Source organism: Neolamprologus multifasciatus, chromosome 18, assembly GCF_963576455.1.
Source record: "Neolamprologus multifasciatus chromosome 18, fNeoMul1.2, whole genome shotgun sequence".
In the NCBI taxonomy this organism is placed as follows: domain Eukaryota; kingdom Metazoa; phylum Chordata; class Actinopteri; order Cichliformes; family Cichlidae; genus Neolamprologus; species Neolamprologus multifasciatus.
This window is the reverse complement of record NC_140456.1, coordinates 1,554,624-1,574,660: the sequence shown is the minus strand read 5'-3', so window position 1 is coordinate 1,574,660 and position 20,037 is coordinate 1,554,624. Positions and strand designations below refer to the sequence as shown.

General features: G+C 49.4%; 1 protein-coding gene across 11 annotated transcripts in view; it reads left to right on the top strand.

Annotated features, from left to right (window-relative positions):
• The window catches only part of dlg1b (discs large MAGUK scaffold protein 1b), a 100,682-nt gene that overhangs the window by 76,787 nt on the left and 3,858 nt on the right, over positions 1-20,037 (top strand). For 3 of the 11 annotated variants that reach the window (XM_085140621.1, XM_085140623.1, XM_085140625.1), the window contains 15 exons: positions 6,994-7,089; positions 7,668-7,721; positions 8,364-8,414; positions 9,310-9,434; positions 10,036-10,205; positions 10,789-10,925; positions 11,883-12,027; positions 13,559-13,688; positions 13,908-14,064; positions 14,254-14,356; positions 14,679-14,793; positions 14,885-15,061; positions 15,421-15,487; positions 17,544-17,643; positions 19,372-19,413. In XM_085140621.1, the coding sequence (XP_084996747.1) occupies positions 6,994-7,089; positions 7,668-7,721; positions 8,364-8,414; positions 9,310-9,434; positions 10,036-10,205; positions 10,789-10,925; positions 11,883-12,027; positions 13,559-13,688; positions 13,908-14,064; positions 14,254-14,356; positions 14,679-14,793; positions 14,885-15,061; positions 15,421-15,487; positions 17,544-17,643; positions 19,372-19,413 (1,669 nt within the window). Of the gene's footprint in view, positions 1-6,993; positions 7,090-7,667; positions 7,722-8,363; positions 8,415-9,309; positions 9,435-10,035; positions 10,206-10,788; positions 10,926-11,882; positions 12,028-13,558; positions 13,689-13,907; positions 14,065-14,253; positions 14,357-14,678; positions 14,794-14,884; positions 15,062-15,420; positions 15,488-17,543; positions 17,644-17,933; positions 17,968-19,371; positions 19,414-20,037 lie in introns of all 11 variants that reach the window. The other 8 variants (XM_085140622.1, XM_085140632.1, XM_085140624.1 and 5 more) reach the window with 6 other exon arrangements.

The following is a 20,037-nucleotide window of genomic DNA, read 5'->3' as shown; positions in this document are numbered from 1 at the left end:
ACAGCTATGTTAGCATAACATTAGCACAGTGAAGCTGGAGGATGAACTTTTTTTCCACTCGATAAAAGTTGACGTGAGGGATTCTGGTGGTCAGGGACAAATGCAATCACATAGCAGGATGCTGTACACGGACCAAACGTCAGTCAGGAGAACAACTGAGATTATTCATCCACAATACGAGGTTAGTTATTAATATACTGCAACAATATGGGAACAGAGCAGCTGCGAGAGAATTCAACATTAATGAATCAATGTGGAGGAAGCACAGTTTTTGGCTTTCCCCGTATTTCAACAGTGCTTCATCTCTTTGCTGTGACTGTCGCCCGCCATAATTTGCAGATGATAATGGTTTTAGCCGCTGCGATGCTTTCGATCAAAACAGGCGCAGCTTGATGACATCATCAACATGCGCTATCACGATAGAGCGATATAGTCAAAATCTCTTTCGTTGGCCAAATTTATATCGCTTCTATCGCCCACCCCTAGTTCAGTTCAATTCAATTCAATTTTATTTATATAGCGCCAAATCACAACAAAAGTCGCCTCAAGGCGCTTCATAGATACAGAGAAAAACCCAACAATCATATGACCCCCTATGAGCAGCACTTTGGCGACAGTGGGAAGGAAAAACTCCCTTTTAACAGGAAGAAACCTCCAGCAGAACCAGGCTCAGGGAGGGGCGGGGCCAACTGCTGTGATTGGTTGGGGTGAGAGAAGGAAGACAGGATAAAGACATGCTGTGGAAGAGAGACAGAGATTAATAACAGATATGATTCAATACAGAGAGGTCTGTTAATACATAGTGAGTGAGAAAGGTGACTGGAAAGGAAAAACTCAATGCATCATGGGAATCCCCCGGCAGCCTACATCTATTGCAGCATAACTAAGGGAGGATTCAGGGTCACCTGGTCCAGCCCTAACTATATGCTTTAGCAAAAAGGAAAGTTTGAAGCCTAATCTTGAAAGTAGAGATAGTTGAAGGTAAACCCTAACAACATGGGGTCAGCTACTTCAGTGATAACGCTGCAATCACCCATAAAACGGGGTTCTTCCTCTCAGTCGTTGCCAAATATTTGCTAGCGGGGGATTGTGGTGGTGTTGGGATTCTGATTCTCAAACTGAACCAACCTGAACAGAATGGTTTCGTTCTGAAGTAATTTTCTGGAGTTTCAGTAGGATTTATTCCACCTGTAGTTAAGTCAGTGAATCTGTTTTAACTCACTGAACACAAATCTGTGGATTTTTTTCTCTTAGTTTTTATAAAGGCAGAAATCGTGACAGAAACATCTCACAACCCGTTTCTGTAAAACTGCTCCTCTGGCTGCTGCTGTTATGGAGTAACAGAAACACAAATGAAACTATCGCTATATGCAGATGATGTCGTTTTGTAAAAGCACAAAATCAAACGGATCTAAAGCTGGTTGTAAAAGTCCTCCACGGTTCTGCTGTGTTCCTGCAGTTTCCTGTGAAATGAGGCCACTTTCAGCTTCTGTGGTCTGGATAAAGATGTTTGGATTGTTCGCACCTTCAGCCAGACTTATTTTGGAGGCCGGGTGTTGTTTTCTCACACCTGAGATTAATATTTTCTTTAGTGTTGGAGAAAAGACGGCGAGAGAAGCTTTAGTCTGTATAAACCACTTTCCCTGCAGCAGACTTCAGAGCTCCTGCTGCATAAATTTGCACGTTAACGAGGAAGGAGGAAGACTACTGAGGTTAATCCTCCACAGCTCCTTTACATGACTAAAACCACCCATGTTGTGTAGAACAAGCAGCGCCATTGAAAAGCTGTTGGTATTTGTGAATCGCTGGTTTGTTTACAGTGCAGCCGTGTGCTGACGTGAGTGGCCTGTAGGTGGAGCTGCAGACGCACAGCAGCAGTTTAATCCTAATCTCCAGCAGATCCTCGGTGCTTCTCCGCGGCCCTCACCGTGGAGTCATGATGTGGCTCTAAACGCTGGGTGATGATGGAGCAGAGAGATGATGTTTGTTTACTGTGACACACTTGGTGCGTCGACTTTCTGCTGTTTGTGAATCATGTGACTCAGCCTCCATGACGGCGCCGTATGAGCAGATTTACATCAGTAGAAAGTCGAGGTGTTTCTCCATCGTCCATATAATGAACCATCTGCCACAACAGGAAGTGCGTTCATAGCTTTGAGTTTTGGTACAGACTTGATTATTTTCAGTGAAACGCAGGTTTTGGATGTTGGTGTGGAAATGTCAGAGTTTATGATGTGCAGGTATAAGTGTGAGATATCTGCTGCAGCTCGTTCTCCTCATCACAGACAAACTGCACACTCAGGAAATCCCAGGAAACAAAATCTGCATTTATGAGGATTTTTGAGCCAAGATCTTTTGTTTATGTGGCTTTGGAACAGTTTGGCATTTTTAAAAGTGTTTCCAACATCATCTGTGTGCAGTTTCAACAATATTTTGCTAAATGTGAATAATTTATCACCTCACTTGGAGGAAAACACAGCGTCAGAGCGACGTTCCTGCAGAGCTGCACCTGTAACCAGGCCGTGGAGGTCTGACGGAGTAAACATCCATCAGGAGCGTCCACGCTGCTGTGGAGCACATTTTATTTAAGTGAAGAGAGAGAGAAGGCCTGCGTGTTTTTCACCTGCAGCTTCGGGTGGAGACGTGAGGATCGTCGGGTTTTTCTCTACAGCAGAGGCTTAAAGCGGCTTCCTGCCCGCCCGCCGCTAACCGGGAGTCCTCGTCGCACTCCCCCCTCGCTGCTGACACGCACGCCGCTGTGTCTGAATCCGGGGGCAGCATCGATTATTCATGCAGCGAGTGGAGCTGCCCGTCACCCCCCCTCGTGCTGACATGTGCCTCGCTCGCTGGAGCCGATTAATTGGCAGGAGAACGAGAGAAGACGAGAGGGAGGGTGTCACAGAGAAAGAGCAGCCGGCAGGGAGGGGTGAGCCGGGAGAGAAGAGAGGGAGCTGCTGCTCTGTGGAGCCGGAGGTGGAGGAGTAACACGGCAGAGTTTGGAAGTATCGCCGTCTCGTCGTAGGCGTCGAACATTCTGGACTCGAAGGAAGCATCTTTCATTCACTCTTTATCCTCCTCCCCCTCCTCCCCCAGCTCCTCCTCCTCCGTTTGGGAAGATGACCACTCATTACCTGCAGCAGGACTTCCTGTCTAAAGCCGTGAACGGCGAGAAGAAGCTGCCGCGGGTCAACGCCAGCTTGCAAGAGTCCATCGCCCACCTGCACCCTCTGCAGAGGCAGCACGCCATCGAGCTCCACCGACAGCAGCAGCAGCAGCAGTCGTTCAATCACCCGCAGGTCCAGGCGTCGCTGTCGACCTTCACCGCCTGCACCGTGCCGGCGTCCTGTCGAGCTCGCAGTCGGTTCCTCAACCTGCGGGACAGCGTGAAGAAAAGCCCGACCAAGAGTACGGCCAAAGTCAAGAGCGCCAGGAAGGAGATCTCCTGGGTGCCCTTCGCTTACAGAAAGGTAGCGACGTCATGTGACCAGAGATTTTTATTTTTCCACTGCGGGAACTAAAACTTTGTCGATTGAGCGCCGTACGTTTAAAGAAGTAAAAGATCGCTTTGTTAGAACGGAGAGTGGAAGCTGAAGGCTGTTCCACAGACACGAGCAGCCGACGGTGGGCGGGTGGAGGTTGTTCTCCTTTAACCACTGATTGCATTTCTAAAGGACGCAAAGATTGTAGCAGAGTCAGATCAACAAGTGCTGATGTTTGTAGAGTTTCAGTAAAATCAGCTGAGACTAAAAACTACAGTCAGGTTTCAGGAGACGCTCAGTGTCCGAGTCTTTATGTGAAACAAACGAAAACCTGCTGAGTTCAAGGTCACACTGGAGAACTGGCTGTTTTGGTGGTTGTTGTAGCAGGAGTGTGTGTGAACGAGACCTGTGGTCGGTCAGAGTTACTACATGGAGAATCGATGGACTGCGTGTCCACGTGTGACAGCCACATCACCCTGCCATCACGTTTAAATCCATACTTAAACACTCTCCAGCACCTCGCCGTTTTACGACCGAATACATGAGCGATGGTGTGATCCACGTGTTTTGGTTGGAGATTCATCGGCTGCACATTTCAAAGCTCCCATCTTTAAGTGGTGGTCTGTGGTCACACCGTCGCTACATTTGGCTTCATCACCGATTCGGTCCAAAGCGTCTGTGGCTCCTCCCACCAGCGGACGTTCAGATTGTTATGGATGCAGGGAGCTGCAGCTAGGGGCTCGAGTGGGGGGTCGTTTAATCTGTGTGGCTTCGCTGGTACACTGAAGACCAAAGTGACACACGTGCCTCATTTACTGAAAGCAGGACATAGATTCTCTGTAATAAACCAGCAGGGGGAGACTCCTCTGACCTCTGACCTCTGACCTTGGTTAAGAGTTCATGGTTTCAGTTTTGTGTCCTGTTGAATAAAACGCGGTGCTCGTGTTGGAGATGAAGATGATGGGATATTCAGGGCGGGGCTAACATGTCACTGACTGAAGGTCAAGATGGTGAAAATGGTCAGCTTGAGGCTGTCCATCTTTTATATACAGTCTGTGATGATAAGTTTGGGGTCGTGTGTCATCAGGTAAAATCATCAACTGTAAAAATACTAATTAATGTGTAATTTTATAAACTCCAGGCTCAGCTGTGTTGATATTTACACTGAAGGACTGATGTCGGCGGTGTGAGTTCATCGGGGTCAAACATCAGCTTGGAAACCTGATTGGTCAATAAATCGATTGGTGGGCGTCTGATTGGTTGTTGTTGATGTCTATCGCTGTCTGATAGATGAGATCGTAACCTCTGCCCTCTCTGTGTGTCGCTGCATTTGTTAAACCAGTTTCGTGTCTTTTGGGAGTAATTAAGCCTCGCTGTCAGCAGCTTTCCGGCGAGCGGAGCCGCAGAAGTAGGGCTGGCGGATCAATGCGGTCGATGTGCGGGGCTAATTTTAGCGGCTGTTGGTTTTCCATGGGCTCCGGGTTCTGCTGCTGCGGCACAACAATTAAGCCTCTTGGAAACGCAGCGGCGCTTCCTGCCAGCAGCTTCACGAGGTCCTGCTGTTGCATAACGGAGGTCACAGCGGTGAGGGCCGCCGCTCGCTCCTCTGTGGTGTTTCATGTACACGCAGCAGGTCTTCACGGTGCACGCAGGGGTGCTGAATTAAATGTAGACGTGAAAGAAAATCTTTGAAACAGGAAACAGAAAAAAGATCATGGCTTTTTTTACATTTCTGTCACAAACGTGCATCACACACATTTACAGGTTGTGTCTGAACAGTTTACAAAGGTTTATTTTGTGTGTTTACATTCTTAGTAGATGAATAAACAGCAGCATGGCTGCAGACGATCCACTCTTGTAAAGGCTGTTTGTTTCTCGAGCTGAAACTCACGAGTGGAGCCGCTGTGGCGTTCATGGGCAGATTGTGCTGCTGCTGTCGGGGAGCGCTGGTGCTAGTTAACGTTAGCTTGTTGATGCTGTAGTTCCCCAGCAGCACGTAGCATCGCAACGAGGCGTCTGACATCTAATACGCAGCACTGGTAAAAACGTCTGCATGTGATTGGCCAGCTGCTGGCTCGTTCAGACCAGTGATGATGTTTCCACTAAAACCAGTTACAAGTTCACCTTTGAATCAAACGCCGAGTGGGCCCATCATGAAATCATGAAGAGGCTGCTGTGGAGTGAAAAACAGCCTGAAGGCGACGCTGGTTACGCTCGACAGCATTTGTGAGAACAATAGAACCACAATAGAAACGTGTCGCCAGACTGAGTCGGAGCTGAGACTCAACAGCAGCGAGGACGATGCTATCGTAGTTTTAATGTGGAGCAAAGAGGCGGAGCCATCAGCGGTAAAAACAAACACCTGACGGACAAGATGAAACCTGAATAAGCACCTCTTCAGCTGCTTTGTTTCCCTTTGCGTTAGCGACAAAGCTACAGTGATGCTTTAGACCAGGAGTGTCAAACTCAAATACACAGTGGGTCAAAATTCAAATCTGGAACAAAGTTCCAGCTAACATTAATATTTATTGAAAAAAAAAATCTTCCTCCAATTATCAGAATGAATCTTTTCTTATGGTTAAGAAGTTTTGCTTAAAAAACTGAATATGGAACAAGCAAAGCTTAATACTAAAAAATATATATATTAGCTGTAAAATACCAGTAGGTCAGCTCTAACAGTAATTTGGTATGGCTTCGCGGGCCAAATGTTTGACACATATGCTGTAGATGGTAAAGTTAAAGGCGTGTCTTAATTTGGCGGCTGTGCCGTGTTCAGGCACATTTATTCAACGTTGTTTACAGATATTTGTAAACCTGCCAGCTGATCGTTCGATTGGAGCTGAATCAAATCGGTCCTCGAGCTCCTCGTTTGATTTCTGGGAGTTGGAGGTGAAACGATCAGTGACGTCATGGTGAACATGTGGGCGTGCGGTTTCTTCTTTAGCGTCAGTAGAAACTCGGACGTGAGGTCGCAGATACAGCTGTGACCTTTGACCTTTGAGGGTCTGTGCCGATGTCATCACTGGCTGTCGGGGTTAAAACTCCCAGATTGAAATATCCGCTGCTTTTCAGTAATGACATGAAGGACGTCGGCCCCCTGCTGGAGCTGTACCGAGGGACTGAGGATTTACCCCACACACACACACACACACACAGACACACACACACACACACAGACACACAGACACACACACACACACACACACACAGACACACACACACACGCACACACAGACACACACACACACGGCTTTAATTCTCAGAACAGCAGATGGGCGAGTTTGCCACATCAGGATCGTCAGGTGTCACTCACACAGTGACCTCCTGTGATTGGCCGACCTCTCTGACACTTGGCGGTCCTTCTCTGTCAAACTCCTCCCATCCGGCACCTCGGCTCGACCTAAACGAACGCCCCCTATCAGTCAGCATGCACACACACATACATCCTCTCCTCCTCCTTCACCGGCTGTTCATCTGTGTCTAACCTTTGACCCCTCACCATGCTATTGTTCAGCAGGCCGAGGCCGCCCCGCCTTCCTCACCCATAATCCCCGTGATCCCAATCTTGCCAATCCCAGCCGAGACCACCGCCATCCCTCCAACGTCACAGGTCTCCTTTTTTTGTTCCTTTTTGACTTTCCTCCTCTCCTCCTTCTCTGCTCGATCCCTCCTTCCTTCCCTCCTTCCATCCTCACTTCCCTCCTCGCTCATTTGGCTCTGCGGCTTTCTGTCGAGTTCGGTTTTCAGTGTCGGCCGTCCAGCTGTGGCGCTGATGAAGCAAGCAGATTAGAGATAGAAACAGCGGGAGGAATGCCACGCTCCCCCCGTTTGACTTTTCAGAGCCCATCTGGCTCCTCCCGGGCGAGCGAGCGAGAGTAGACGAGGAAGACGAGGTGAAGGAGCAGCTTCTGCACGACTGGATTTGATCGATTTTCTTGATTTGCTTCTTCATTTAAGGCTTCATGCTTCAGAACTGCTTCTGCAGCGTGAAGCGCCACCACGTACGTACGCTCGTGCTCGCTAATCTGTGCTCAAATCCTCGGGCTTCCTGTTTTAGCATCATGAGGAGAGTTAGTCTTGTAGCAGCTGCGCGGCGGCCGACCCGGGCGCAGCGTGGGGTGGAGGGTGTTTGTAGGGTGGAGATGTTTTTCCTCTGTGATGTTCTGACGTGTCTCCTCGTCTCTGCAGGCCAATCCTCCGCCTGTGGTGGTCAACGCAGACAGCCTGGACACACCCCCATACGTGAGTGCTGCTCCTTTCTGAGTGGATGCATGAGTGATGGAAGATGATGACAGATGCATGAAGGCATGAAACCTGTGTTGATGATTGTATGGATAAAGATGGAGTCGTGAGTGGATAGGTGGGTGGGTAGATCCACAGACAATGGATAGGATGCAGGACTCAGTGGAGATGTTTGGTGACTCCATCTTCACCGTCGGTCCAGCTGGAGCCTCACCTGCCCAGCATTGGACCCGTCTTTATCAAATTGATGTTTGCCTCCCGTGGACTCCGGCCGCTGTCAGCACGGCGTCGCTGGAGAAATATTTGAAGAAGCATCTGCTTCGCTCTCCTCTCATCAGTTCAGTGCTGCAGCACGTTCCTGTTAATTGGACGGTTTAAAGGAAATGTGTTAGATCAGAGTCGGCGAGTGAAGCTGTGAGCAGACGGCTGCATCACACGAACTTCAGGTTTAAGAGGAGGAAATAAAAACTCTTCAGTTCTCCGAGGTTAGACGTGAGCCTGAGGCAGCTCAGTTGAACCCTGGACTCAGTGAAGTGTTTCTAATGTACAGTAGAGTCTGTGTTCTACTAACGTGTTTGCTTCCTATAAGCTGCTGCTGGGAGGAGCCGACAGGTGAGCTGATACCTGTGTGTGTGTTTGCAGGTGAACGGGACGGAGGCTGATTATGAGTACGAGGAGATCACGCTGGAGCGGGTAAGCTGCCTTTACTTTTTACTTCCCCGTGAGTGACGGCCGTGCTGCTCGCCGCGAGAGCCGCCGTAACTCCGTCGCGTCTTTACGAGCCACATAAACGAGCCGCGTCTGATGCTCTGTTTGACTTTGGGGCGCTGCTTTCATGGACCTCCGCTGCCTGCACCAAACCTCCGACAGTCTGAGATTTCAGGGTAAACGAGGACGAATGAACCAGATTCTGTTAAACAAAAGTTTCTGATCCTCTCACACAAACAGTTTCTCTTTAATCAGCTCTGTTTTAATCCTGCTCGCTGCCTCTGGTGTTATCCGCCACATTGTTACCGTCTTCCTGCTTTTGTTCTCGTCCTAATTTTGCTCCTTTAAGTGCAAATTATTAGCGCAGCTTTAAAACTGGTCTGCCTGTCGTTCTGTCTGCTGTTGTTGTTTTTATCATCACAACCAAAATGTTTCCACACATGACACAAACTGAATCGTTCACAGCAGCGGACACGCCGGACGCGGCAGGAAGCAGCCATTCTACACAATAACTGCACATTTATAAAATATCAGTGCAGAACGGCATGCTGGGTAATTACAGCGGTGTATTTGAACCAGTGAAGGTAGAAACAAAAAACACTTTTAAGAGCCGGTGCACGCTCTCGGGTTCTGGATGTTCGCTGATGTTATCTGATTGGTGCAAACTCGTGCCGGATTCGCGTAGCAGACGTGTTCACACTTCGTTGTTCCAGCTGTCACTTCTGCTCCTCTCGGCTGCGGTTCGAGGTTTTCCAACACGGCGTCAAACTTCAGTCGCCACCGCTCAGCAGCATCGTCGCTCTGTCGTCACCTGGAAGGCTTTTATTGTGAAACGCTGGCAGGAAGTGTGAATCTTTATTATTAATACTGTGGTTTCCAGGGAAACTCGGGGCTGGGCTTCAGCATCGCAGGCGGCACCGACAACCCTCACATCGGTGAAGACCCCAGCATCTTCATCACCAAAGTGATCCCCGGAGGAGCGGCGGCGCAGGATGGACGGCTCAGGTGAGGCAGCAGGAAGCTGTTTGTTGGTGAAGGAGGTGCGACTGATGTCTGAGCGGCTTTTTGATCCCTCCGTCACCTCATTAGAGGAGGGCTCAGATATCCTACAACACCCAGAATGCTTTGCAGCAGTTGCTTCCAGGCTGCTGCTTTAGAGCGTAGCTGCTGACCGGCTGTTCAGCTGATCAGGGAGCAGTTCGTGGGGACAGACTCACACAGTTTCTAACATGAACCTAAGATCACAAACTTTATTAGCTCAGCTGTCGGTCAGCTTGACGCTCGTATGAAAACACGCAGTGAGAGAAGGACGTCTGTCCCTCGTCTGCAGTCAGAGGTGGTGTCCTCACAGCCGGACCCCCGCGGTGCCCTGCAGCCTTTCATGGCTCATTCATAATGCAGAAAGTCTGTCACACCTGATCCAGGTGATGATGATGAGGACGAAGAGTCTCAGGTTTCCTTTAAACTGTTTGTAAGTTTGGATCCGTGGTTTGGCTCTACTTCCTGCTTTAGCTCCAATAAATGAAAGAATAAAATCTGTGACGTCATCAGTTTCTGTTGAAGGAGGTGACCTGACTGACGGCGGGGTGTTCACGCTCTGTTTCAGGGTCAATGACGTCATCCTGAGAGTCAACGAGGTGGATGTTCGGGACGTGACCCACAGCCGAGCCGTGGAGGCGCTGAAGGAGGCGGGATCTCTGGTCCGACTCTACGTCCGCAGGAGGAAACCCGTCTCAGAGAAAGTGATGGAGATCAAGCTGGTGAAAGGACCCAAAGGTAGCGTGGAGGCTTAAACTGCGCTCAGACAGGGCGCCTGATCTGAGCGGGCGCCTGACCTGAGCGGGCGCCCGCTCAGAGCAGGCGCCCGCTCAGATCAGGCGCCCTGCTCAGGTCAGGCGCCCGCTCTGAGCGCAGGCACATTATTAAACCTGTGAGTGTTCCTAATGTTTTGGCTCACGGCCGCAGCTCTGTGCAGATGGCGTGGATGTGTGTCGGCCGTGTTGCTGGATTGTCTCCGCTTGCTGAGGAGCTTTAGTGAAATCCCCGCGGGCCTCATGATTATTCAGACGAGGAGCCCGGCTCAAGAACAAAGCCTCGGTTTCCACGGAAACATCCTGAAATATGCTTCTGTGCATTTATGTGTCCTGATTGGTTCCCGTGTTAAACCAGCAGCGGCGCGTTTCGTGGGGTGGTTGTTGTTTAAAGTTTGTCCCTGTGAAGGACGCTCAGGCGTCGGAGCCAGACTCCAGAGTTTGAGGGTTTTTACCCAGAATGCTTCAGAGTTTGAGGGTTTTTACCCAGAATGCTTCAGCGTTTTCCCGTCTGATCACCCGGCACCTTCTGGTTCTTTGTGTTGCAGGTCTCGGCTTCAGTATAGCGGGCGGCGTGGGGAACCAGCACATCCCCGGCGACAACAGCATCTACGTCACCAAGATCATCGAAGGCGGAGCGGCTCATAAAGACGGGCGGCTGCAGATCGGAGACAAACTGCTGGCTGTAAGGACCCGGTTCAAACACGAGAAATCAGACGAATTATTATTTACACCAAAACTAAAAGAGTAAACACGAGAAAGTGAAGCAGGCGAGTTACAAACATTCAGTGCAATAAAATAATTAAGAAAAGCTCTGATGGCATTATTTATGAAACCTAATAAAGACTCAAATTTGAAACCAGTAAAATTAGAAATGATAATAAAAAAATAACAGACAAGCTTAAACTTATGACATGAAGTAAAGACGACTAAAAGTAGACGGAAAATATAAATAAAAACAAAAATAGACCAAAAAAAAATCAATAGACGCACAAGACAGAATGCTATATTTGAAAAAAGAAGCACAATTAGAAATTAATTAAAATAACAATAAAAACAGAAAATGGGCGATTAAAAGAAAGAGCTGTAAGTTAACAGAAAATAAATAATAAATAAATAAAATATTTAAAAAAAGAAAAAAAATCCAATTAAATTAATTTTAAATAATCAATAAACCAAAAAGAACTAAATGTTAATTAAAACCAATAAAGCCTGATTTAAATAATAAAAATAAAACAAACAAATTACATTATTTTAAAAAAGGAAAAAAATGAGACTAATAAAAGTTAAATAGAATAAAAGGTTAAAAATGGTCAGTGAGTTAATAATTAAATAAAATAAATTAAAATAAAGTAAAATATTTCTGATAAACAACCAACACGTATAAATAGTAGAAACAGGTTTCAGTGATAAAGAACAAATAAAAACAGGAAGTTGCTGACGGTGAAGAACGAGCACCATGAATATTTTTAGGTTTTAACAATAAGATAAAGTTTCACCCTCATAACATTTTATAATTATAAACTATAAACATGTTTCATTGAGGGAAGACGCGCTTCACCACAAACTACCAAACAGCAGACCTTCAGAATAAAAGCACATGCGTGTCTGACCGCTCCTCTCTTGCTGTGTCCGCGTTCAGGTGAACAGCTCCTGCCTGGAGGAGGTGAGCCACGAACACGCCGTCACTGCCTTGAAAAACACTCCCGACGTGGTCTACTTGAAAGTGGCTAAACCCAACAGTGTCTTCATGAACGACAGCTTCGCCCCGCCCGACCTCACCAACTGTGAGTGCAAACACACACACCTGTGACCTCACCACGAAAGTTTGATCTGTGTGCACCGAGCTGAAGAAAGAAACGTTTTGATTTCAGTTTGTTCTGGAGTTCAGGCTTCCAGAAACAGTCGGAAAATCCATAGTTGAAAACTTCCCTGGACTTTTTATCCTGAATTGTTTTCTGTTTTAAGATCTTCCAGATAAATGAGGTCTCACATAAATCAGCTGACCTGGTTTTGAGTTAAAGGTTCCCTGTGTGAGTGTGGTTAGGGTTAATCCAACCGAGCCGGCCCCGGCTGAAGGCTTGTTGGTTTGTCTTGAACGCTGCGGTGGATTTTTGCTCTGACGTCGAGCAGATTAGAAGGTCCTGGCTCATGTGGTCAGGATGACATCCGACCCTGAGCCGGTGTGGACCGCCGCAGTCTCTGATGATCAAGTGGGGCGGGGATTCGTCAAACGACAGGCCTCAAAGTGCAGACGAGGCCGGTTCCTTTAAAACATTTCTCTCTGAAGCGGCAGCTTTAGCAGAGATGAAGACGGCCCAGCTCTGAACCTTGTTTTTAGATCTCGCACTTCGCTGCAAATTACAGGAAGCGCTCTGAAAACTGTAATACTGCAGGACAAACCTGCATCCCGGAGACTGGAAGCCGGCACCGAGCTGCTGAGGAGACGCCAAAGAAGGAAACACCCCTCAGAGATGCTGAGCGTCAGACTCCTGTGGAGGATCCGGAGCCGAGGAGAGACTGATGGGAACGCACAGGAAGACACGGAGGCTGCAGGAAGTGTTGCACGTTATAACCTGAGTAATCATCATGAGTTGACGTCCTTAAATCTAAAACAGACTCTGAGCTGAGCAGGCTGGTGCTGGTTTGAAGCCAAACGAGGAACGAGCACAAAATATCCGATCCTGAGAACGATGTTTGACAGCTCGGCTCTCACAAACGCCATCAGGTGCCTCAACTCATCCATGTGAAACTCAGACTCCCTAAAACTGAGAGCTTCCTACACCCTTGTGCTGACAGCTATGATTATATCTGAAGTTTGTGTCTAAACCAACGGAGCAGCCGAACCCTTTCATGAGTCGTGGACCAACGACGCCCTTCGTCTCCTGCAGTGGCAGTAAAACCATCGCTCTGTTTAATGCAGTGACGTTATTTGTTCAACCTCCTGAAGTCTCCGGGGGAGTGTCCTGTTCGTGGAGAGAACAGTTTCCGATCAGACGAACATCAAACTTTCAAATGTTTTTAAAAATGAAGACAAACTATTTTCAGGTTTCATCCTCTCGGCGCTGCTGTCACAGGTCATAATAAACTGACTGATCGCTCTGATGCCGCGGTTACAGCTGATCATCAGCAGAAATGTGACAGTGAGGTGGGAGGTGCTTGTTTCTCGCTCACTGGTGTCGTTTACGACCCCCCTCGACGGCTCCCGGCCAATCAGGTGGTTACAGGAGCCGGACAGGCGAGCAGATGCAGCAGCTCGGCGTCAGACACACAGCGGCTGTGATCAGACTGGTTTTAATGGTCTTCTCTCTCTTCCAGCGTACTCCCAGCGCATGGAGAACCATATCAGCCCCCCCAACTTCCTGGGTCAGCCCCTCCCTCCGCCAGCATCCTCGGGGCGTTACTCCCCGACCCCGAAGAGCACGCTGGGAGACGACGACGTCACCCGGTGAGAACAGAAACACTCTGCACGCACACGCCTGTAATTTCAGTGTTTTTGTACCTGTAGCTGAAGCACAGCTGCTGCGCCCTCTGCTGGTGCACACCTGCAGCTACACCCTGCAGCCTGTCATAACACACCTGCAGCTACACCTGCAGCTACACCCTGCAGTCTGACCCTGCTCACATGACTTCAGATGATTGACGGCTGCAGTGCTGTTTCCTGCAGGGAGCCGAGGAAGGTGGTGCTTCACAGAGGAGCGACGGGACTAGGCTTCAACATCGTGGGCGGGGAGGACGGCGAGGGGATCTTCATCTCCTTCATCCTCGCCGGAGGACCTGCTGACCTCAGCGGAGAGCTGAGGAAAGGAGACCGACTCGTCTCCGTACGTAACAACGCGTTAAACTCAGAGTCAGTGATGAGTCGCTGCAGGTCGCTCGCCACACGCGAGCAAACACGCTGCTGACTTTCAAATTAAAAGCTGCACCTTTTGAGAAGTGCTGGATCAGATTGAGCCGCTCGTTTCCCCGATTGAGTCGTCGCTCCGCGTCTGACGTTGTTTTTGTGTTGTCAGGTGAACGGCGTGGACCTCCGTAACGCCACCCACGAACAGGCGGCCGCCGCCCTGAAGAACGCCGGGCAGACAGTGACCATCGTCGCCCACTACAGACCAGAAGGTGGGACAGCAGGACGCACCTGCATGGTCACATTTACAGTCGGGCATGAACAGGGGAACAAATCCTCTGATTTTAGCAGCTGGTATCAAAATATTTGTCTGATTGATTATTTTTACTTTAAAATGATTGATTATTGATCATTAATCCAGCTGTTCACAGATGTTTCAGCTCTGATCTGTGTGGGAAACTGAAACCAGCAACAGTCCAGTTTAAAAAGTTTCAGATTCTGTTTGGCTTCATAAAAATCCTCTGTAGAGACTCTAACATGTTTCTGTAATTTCCTGTGACCTCTGACCCCTGGATGACCTCTGACCCCGCTCAGAGTACAGCCGGTTTGAGGCAAAGATCCACGACCTGAGGGAGCAGATGATGAACAGCAGCATCAGCTCGGGCTCTGGGTCTCTGCGGACGAGTCAGAAGAGGTCGTTGTACGTCAGGTAGGCGTAAGCGTGGACGGCGTGGACGGCGCTCGCGTGCCGGCGTCCTGTGTTCTGCTTTTAATCGGTTTATTTGTCGTTCGTGTTTCAGAGCTCTGTTCGACTACGATAAGACGAGAGACTCCGGTCTGCCGAGTCAGGGCCTCAACTTTAAGTTCGGGGACATCCTTCACGTGGTGAACGCCTCCGACGACGAGTGGTGGCAGGCGAGGCAGCTGACGGCGCAGGGAGAGGTGGAGGAGGTGGGGGTCATCCCCAGCAAGAGACGGTCAGTCCCAGTTACATCTGCTCCACCAATCAGAGCTCGGCTCACAGCTCGAGAGGACGTTTGGAGTTTTTAACTTTATTGAAACAAACGTCAGGGTCGCACCTGTGCAGGTGTCACTGAGACGAACGAGCGCTGCACAGTGACGCTCTGAACATTTACCAGCTGACCTTCGAGGGTCAAGTTAGGCTGTAAGGTCAGGATGTCGTCAGAAAGGTCAAACCTTCCAGTTTCTGGAGGAACGCTTGCCGCCGCCGACTCACTCGATGCCCTCGAGTTCTGAGGCTGAGCTCATCGCGACAGATTCATGTATAAAGTCTGGTTCCCTTGTGATCTCTGCTGACCTTTGACCTTTCCCACAGGGTGGAGAAGAAGGAGAGGGCGAGGTTAAAGACGGTGAAGTTTAACGCCAAGTCTCGGGACAGAGGGGTGAGTGACGGCGTGGACGGTCCCTGGAGTCAGAAACGCGACTTTATTTACACATGACGACGTTTTTATTAAAAGCTTTGAAGTCGTTTTTCTGTTCTTTGTGTTTAAAACTCATTTTTTTATTGTTTTATTGTCTGTTTGATTTCTGCGTCTTTAAAGATGCTTCAGTTTTCCAGACTTGACCTGATAGAACGAGTCAGACTTGTTTAGACTTCACTGACTCCGCCCATCTGATGCTCTCAGGATCAGCTGACATTATTTATTTCCCCTGCAGTGGCGTGTGACGTGCAGGTTAGTGAGGCCGTGCGTGGCGTTACCTTCGTACAGGTCGAAGTGCACGCGTGCACGTTTTTGGGCTTCAGTCTGTTAGCTAACGACTCGGTTTGAGGGTTTTCATCAGTTACCGGACGTTACTGGATAAGTCGGTCTGCGCCGCCCGCCTTTTTTGAGACCCGGCAGTGAGAGAAATGGCTGCCCACGGCGCCCGCCACCTCGAGTGTGACGGGTGCTTGTTTTTCTGACCTTCTCCGAGCGTCAGCATGGCGGCGTGTCGCACTTTAAGGTGAAGGTAAAACATGTTTGAATAAAGTCGGCTGATCCTGAGCTGGTCGATGACACGTCTCAGGTGTTTGACGCCAGCCGTGCGTCATGTGACCTCTGTGTGTTTGCGCCACAGCCACCTGATCTCCACCTACTAATGAGTGACTAATGTTGACGCAGCCGGCCGTTTAACAGCATGACGACCTCTGAGGCGTTTCTTCTTCTTCACCAAATCGCAGCAGCCCCTCCCTCCCCCGCCACCTTTAAACCGTGTGCCGCTTTAATACGTGTCGCCACGGCGTTGCTCGCCAGCCGCCACCCTAACACGGCAGACCGAGGGCGGGGAGGCAAACCGTAGAACATGCATGGCGCCCGCGGTCTGCTCCCCCCGCCTCTTCGCGAAACGCTTGACATTGACGTCTGCTGCTCTCCTTCCTCCTCCTCCTCCTCACCACTCACCCTCCTCACCCTGTTTTCCGTCTCCTGCTCTGTAACATCAAAGTGCAGCATGCGAGCTAATGATGTCACAGGCCCCGCCTCCTGCTGATGAACGACACGCAGCGGTTGAACTAATCAATAACTTGAACGCCTTTTTAGGCCCTTTCAGCTCCTGGTTTTGGTTTTGTGTCGTCGCACAAGCTTGAATAAACCCACCGAGAGCCAAGCTGTTACCATAGTAACAGACGGTTAAAGGGACACGACTTTATACATAAATGTAGGTTTGGCGTTCGTAGACGTGAGGTGGTGGAGACCAAACATGGAGCTGAAAGAAGGTGGATGCCGGACTCAGACTGCAGCTGCCTTTTTAAATAAACCTAATATTTGTTTGTCGGTTGCCATGACATCAGCCGATATCGTTTCGTTATAGCCTCACATCTGGATCAGTTTATTTTAAATAACCCCACAGTAACCTTCACAGCCTGACTGGTGACGTCACGCTTTCATTTACACTTCAAGACAAACAAAATGCAAAAACTTTAAGCTAAATTTAAGACGTCCAAACGCATTTAAGGAACGTGGACGGACCAAAACGCCGCGCAGCTGAAGAAACCACGTGAAGCTGAGAAGGCCTCCCACAGGACGTTTGTAATCCTGGGGTTTGTAGCATCGGTGTTTCCTCACTGCTACACGGAGGAACATAAATGACTTTTCCTGATGCACTTGAAGGCATCGCATCAGCACCGTCTTCGAGCCGATTCGCCGAAATAACCAAACGGCTTCTCCCAGCTTGCTGTGTCTCTGCATGTCGTCAGCATGTTCACCTTCATCCTCCTCTCCGACCGACGCCGCCTTCACTGTCGGCGTGTGAAGTGGGGCGTCGGAGCTCTGCAGGTTGCGTTCAGGGTCGGGGCCTCTGTGTCCGAGTGTTTTAGTTTAAACGTCGTGATTTTTGTGTTTGATGTTGAAACTGTGAGCCGGTCAGACGCAGACTCAGACACCCATCACACCCCTCATCTCCCTCTCTTCCTCCTCTTTGTTTTACTCCATCACCCCTCCTCCTCCTCCTCTTCCTCAGCAGTCTCTCAATGACAAGCGTAAAAAGAACCTCTTTTCCCGAAAGTTTCCGTTCTACAAGAGCAAAGAGGCGAGCGAGCAGGAGACCAGCGATGTCGACCGTAAGTACCAGCGCGGGGAGGCGGGGCGGGCGGTCTGAAAGGAGATTGGCCGGCGACAGGAAGAGAGATCAGGTGGCGACGGCGTGCCGAGCGCGCGCCGGTCGTCACCGCTGCAGGGCGCGGCCGCGCTCGTGCGATCTGATCAGAAGCCGTTTCTAAAACCTGAAACCAGAGCCAACATGGCCGCCCTGCAGCGGCGCCCCGGCGGCGTTCCCTCTGCTCTCTCAGTCTGTCGCTCTGTCAGTAACTGTGTCTGTGGTTGTTTTCCCTCCTTCACTCGGCTGCTGCAGGACAACAGCGAGGACGTGCTGTCCAAGGGACACAGTAAGTTTCAACACCCTCCCCCAAAACTCCCATCAGCCTCCTCGGTCTCCACCAGCGTCCTCCGGAGAGCGTACAGACGCCGCTCGCTCTATAAGCGAGCATCCTTCCATCCTAAAACCTTTGGGGGCGGAGCTTTACGCCGCCCATTTGTATTTGAGGTTTATTCTAGTGATTGTTTGTTTTGAATTAAAAGCAGCTTCGTGTTTTAGAGCAGACGACGTTAACTTTCAGCTTAAATTCAGTTTATTTTGTTTGTTTTGTGAAGTAAAATCAGACGAAGCATCAACGACTCCTGATCAGCCTTTGATCAAAGTGATTATTCAGATTTTAAATGATTAAAACTATCAAATAAAACTCAGAAAACCACAAAAACCAGTCAAACACGCGACAGAAACCAGCGGGTTTAAAGACTGACAGGAGATCTGATCCAGTTTGTTCTATTTCATCGAGAACATGAAGATCAAATCTCAGTTTTTCTCAGTGTGTCGAGTGTCTGAAGGCTTCTGTCCGCATCAGCGTGTTTAGTTTTAATGCTGTAAAAGACGTTAAACTGAAGAGTCTGATGATGGTTCCTGGTGGAGTCTGAGACCCCCTCCCCCTCCTCTTCCTCACCACAGACCCTCGTGGATCCTTCAGGCCGGAGCTCTTCATCTCTCACGAGACCTTTGTTTTTCTGTTTGTGTACAAGTTTACAGGAAGCTCTAAAAGCTGAACGCGGCGACCGACACGAGCCGCTCGCTCAGTCATCGGGAAATTAACCCGCCCACAAACACAGCTGATCAATAAACCAGGGAACATTTTTATTTTTGGTTAAATTACAGTTTAAAAATGTGTGTGTTCAGGTCTTGATGGTGTTTCCAGATGTTTGTCCAGCTGTCGATCTAAAGAAAACGTTTAATATCCCAGAAAAATCTGATTTTATTTTTTTATCTGGATATGAGCTGAAAACACAGACTGTATATAAAGGATGGAAGCGTCTTAAAGCTGCGTTCTTTTTAATGTCCAGCAGGGGGCGATACTGTCCTGATGAGTTTGTGTCTCAGTCTTTAGTTTTAAGTCTTACTGAGTGATGGAGGGGAAGTCGCCGCCCACTGAGTGCGCCGTCCTGGTTCAGCCTAAATCGCTCTGCTCGAAGCAAACAGATGATGTCACCGTGGCTGCTTCCATCCTTTATATACAGTCTGGTTTTATCCACATCGCCCAGTTTTCAGAGTCGAGTCTTTGAGTGTGAAGCAGGTCAGGGAAAACTCCTGGGAAGTTTGGGAAATGTTTTAAATCCATTATTGGGCTGAAAAGAGTCGGACGGCTGTGATTGATCTGCCGCCTCGAGTCCCCCTGCGTGATCACGGGGCAAAGCATTCTGGGACGGCGATGTGACCTGTCCTGTTTGTGTTGTGATTCCAGAACACGTGACGTCTAACGCCAGCGATAGCGAGAGTAGCTACCGTAAGTCTGCCGCTCGATGACTCACAGGAAACACTAACGATCGGCGCGAGCTGTCACTGAACCCGCTAACTCCCTCACTGACGCCGCTAACGAGCACAGACTGCCGATTGGCCAGTAACAGCATGACCTCACACCCTCACAGTCTGCCCCTCCCCCCGCTGCTGCATGGACGCTGCCGCCTCGCAGAGAGCGCCTCTTTCAGCCACACCGAGCATGTCGGCACCGTTCACTGATTTCATATATTTCACCTTAAAACCAGAAACAGCATCACCTGTAACCGAGCGAGCGCTGCAGACTCGGGATGTTGTGAGAACGCTGTTATAAACCATAAACGGTTAAAAACGCGCTGAGCGAGCAAACCTGATCAGATCTGAAGCAGCACAGCAGTGAGAGTGAAACCCGCACAAACTGCGTCTGCAGGAACAGGAGAACGCCGGCCTCGAGGTGTCCTGCAGGTTTCAGGTATCACCTGAATCCAGTGATGACCTTCATGACCTCTGGAGAACTTCAGGACATGTTGAGGAGGTCATTCAGCCGTTTAAATCAGCTGTGATGGATCACGGACACGTCTGAAACCTGCAGGACTCCGGCTCTCGAGGCCTGGAGTTCCCCGCCACTGATGTC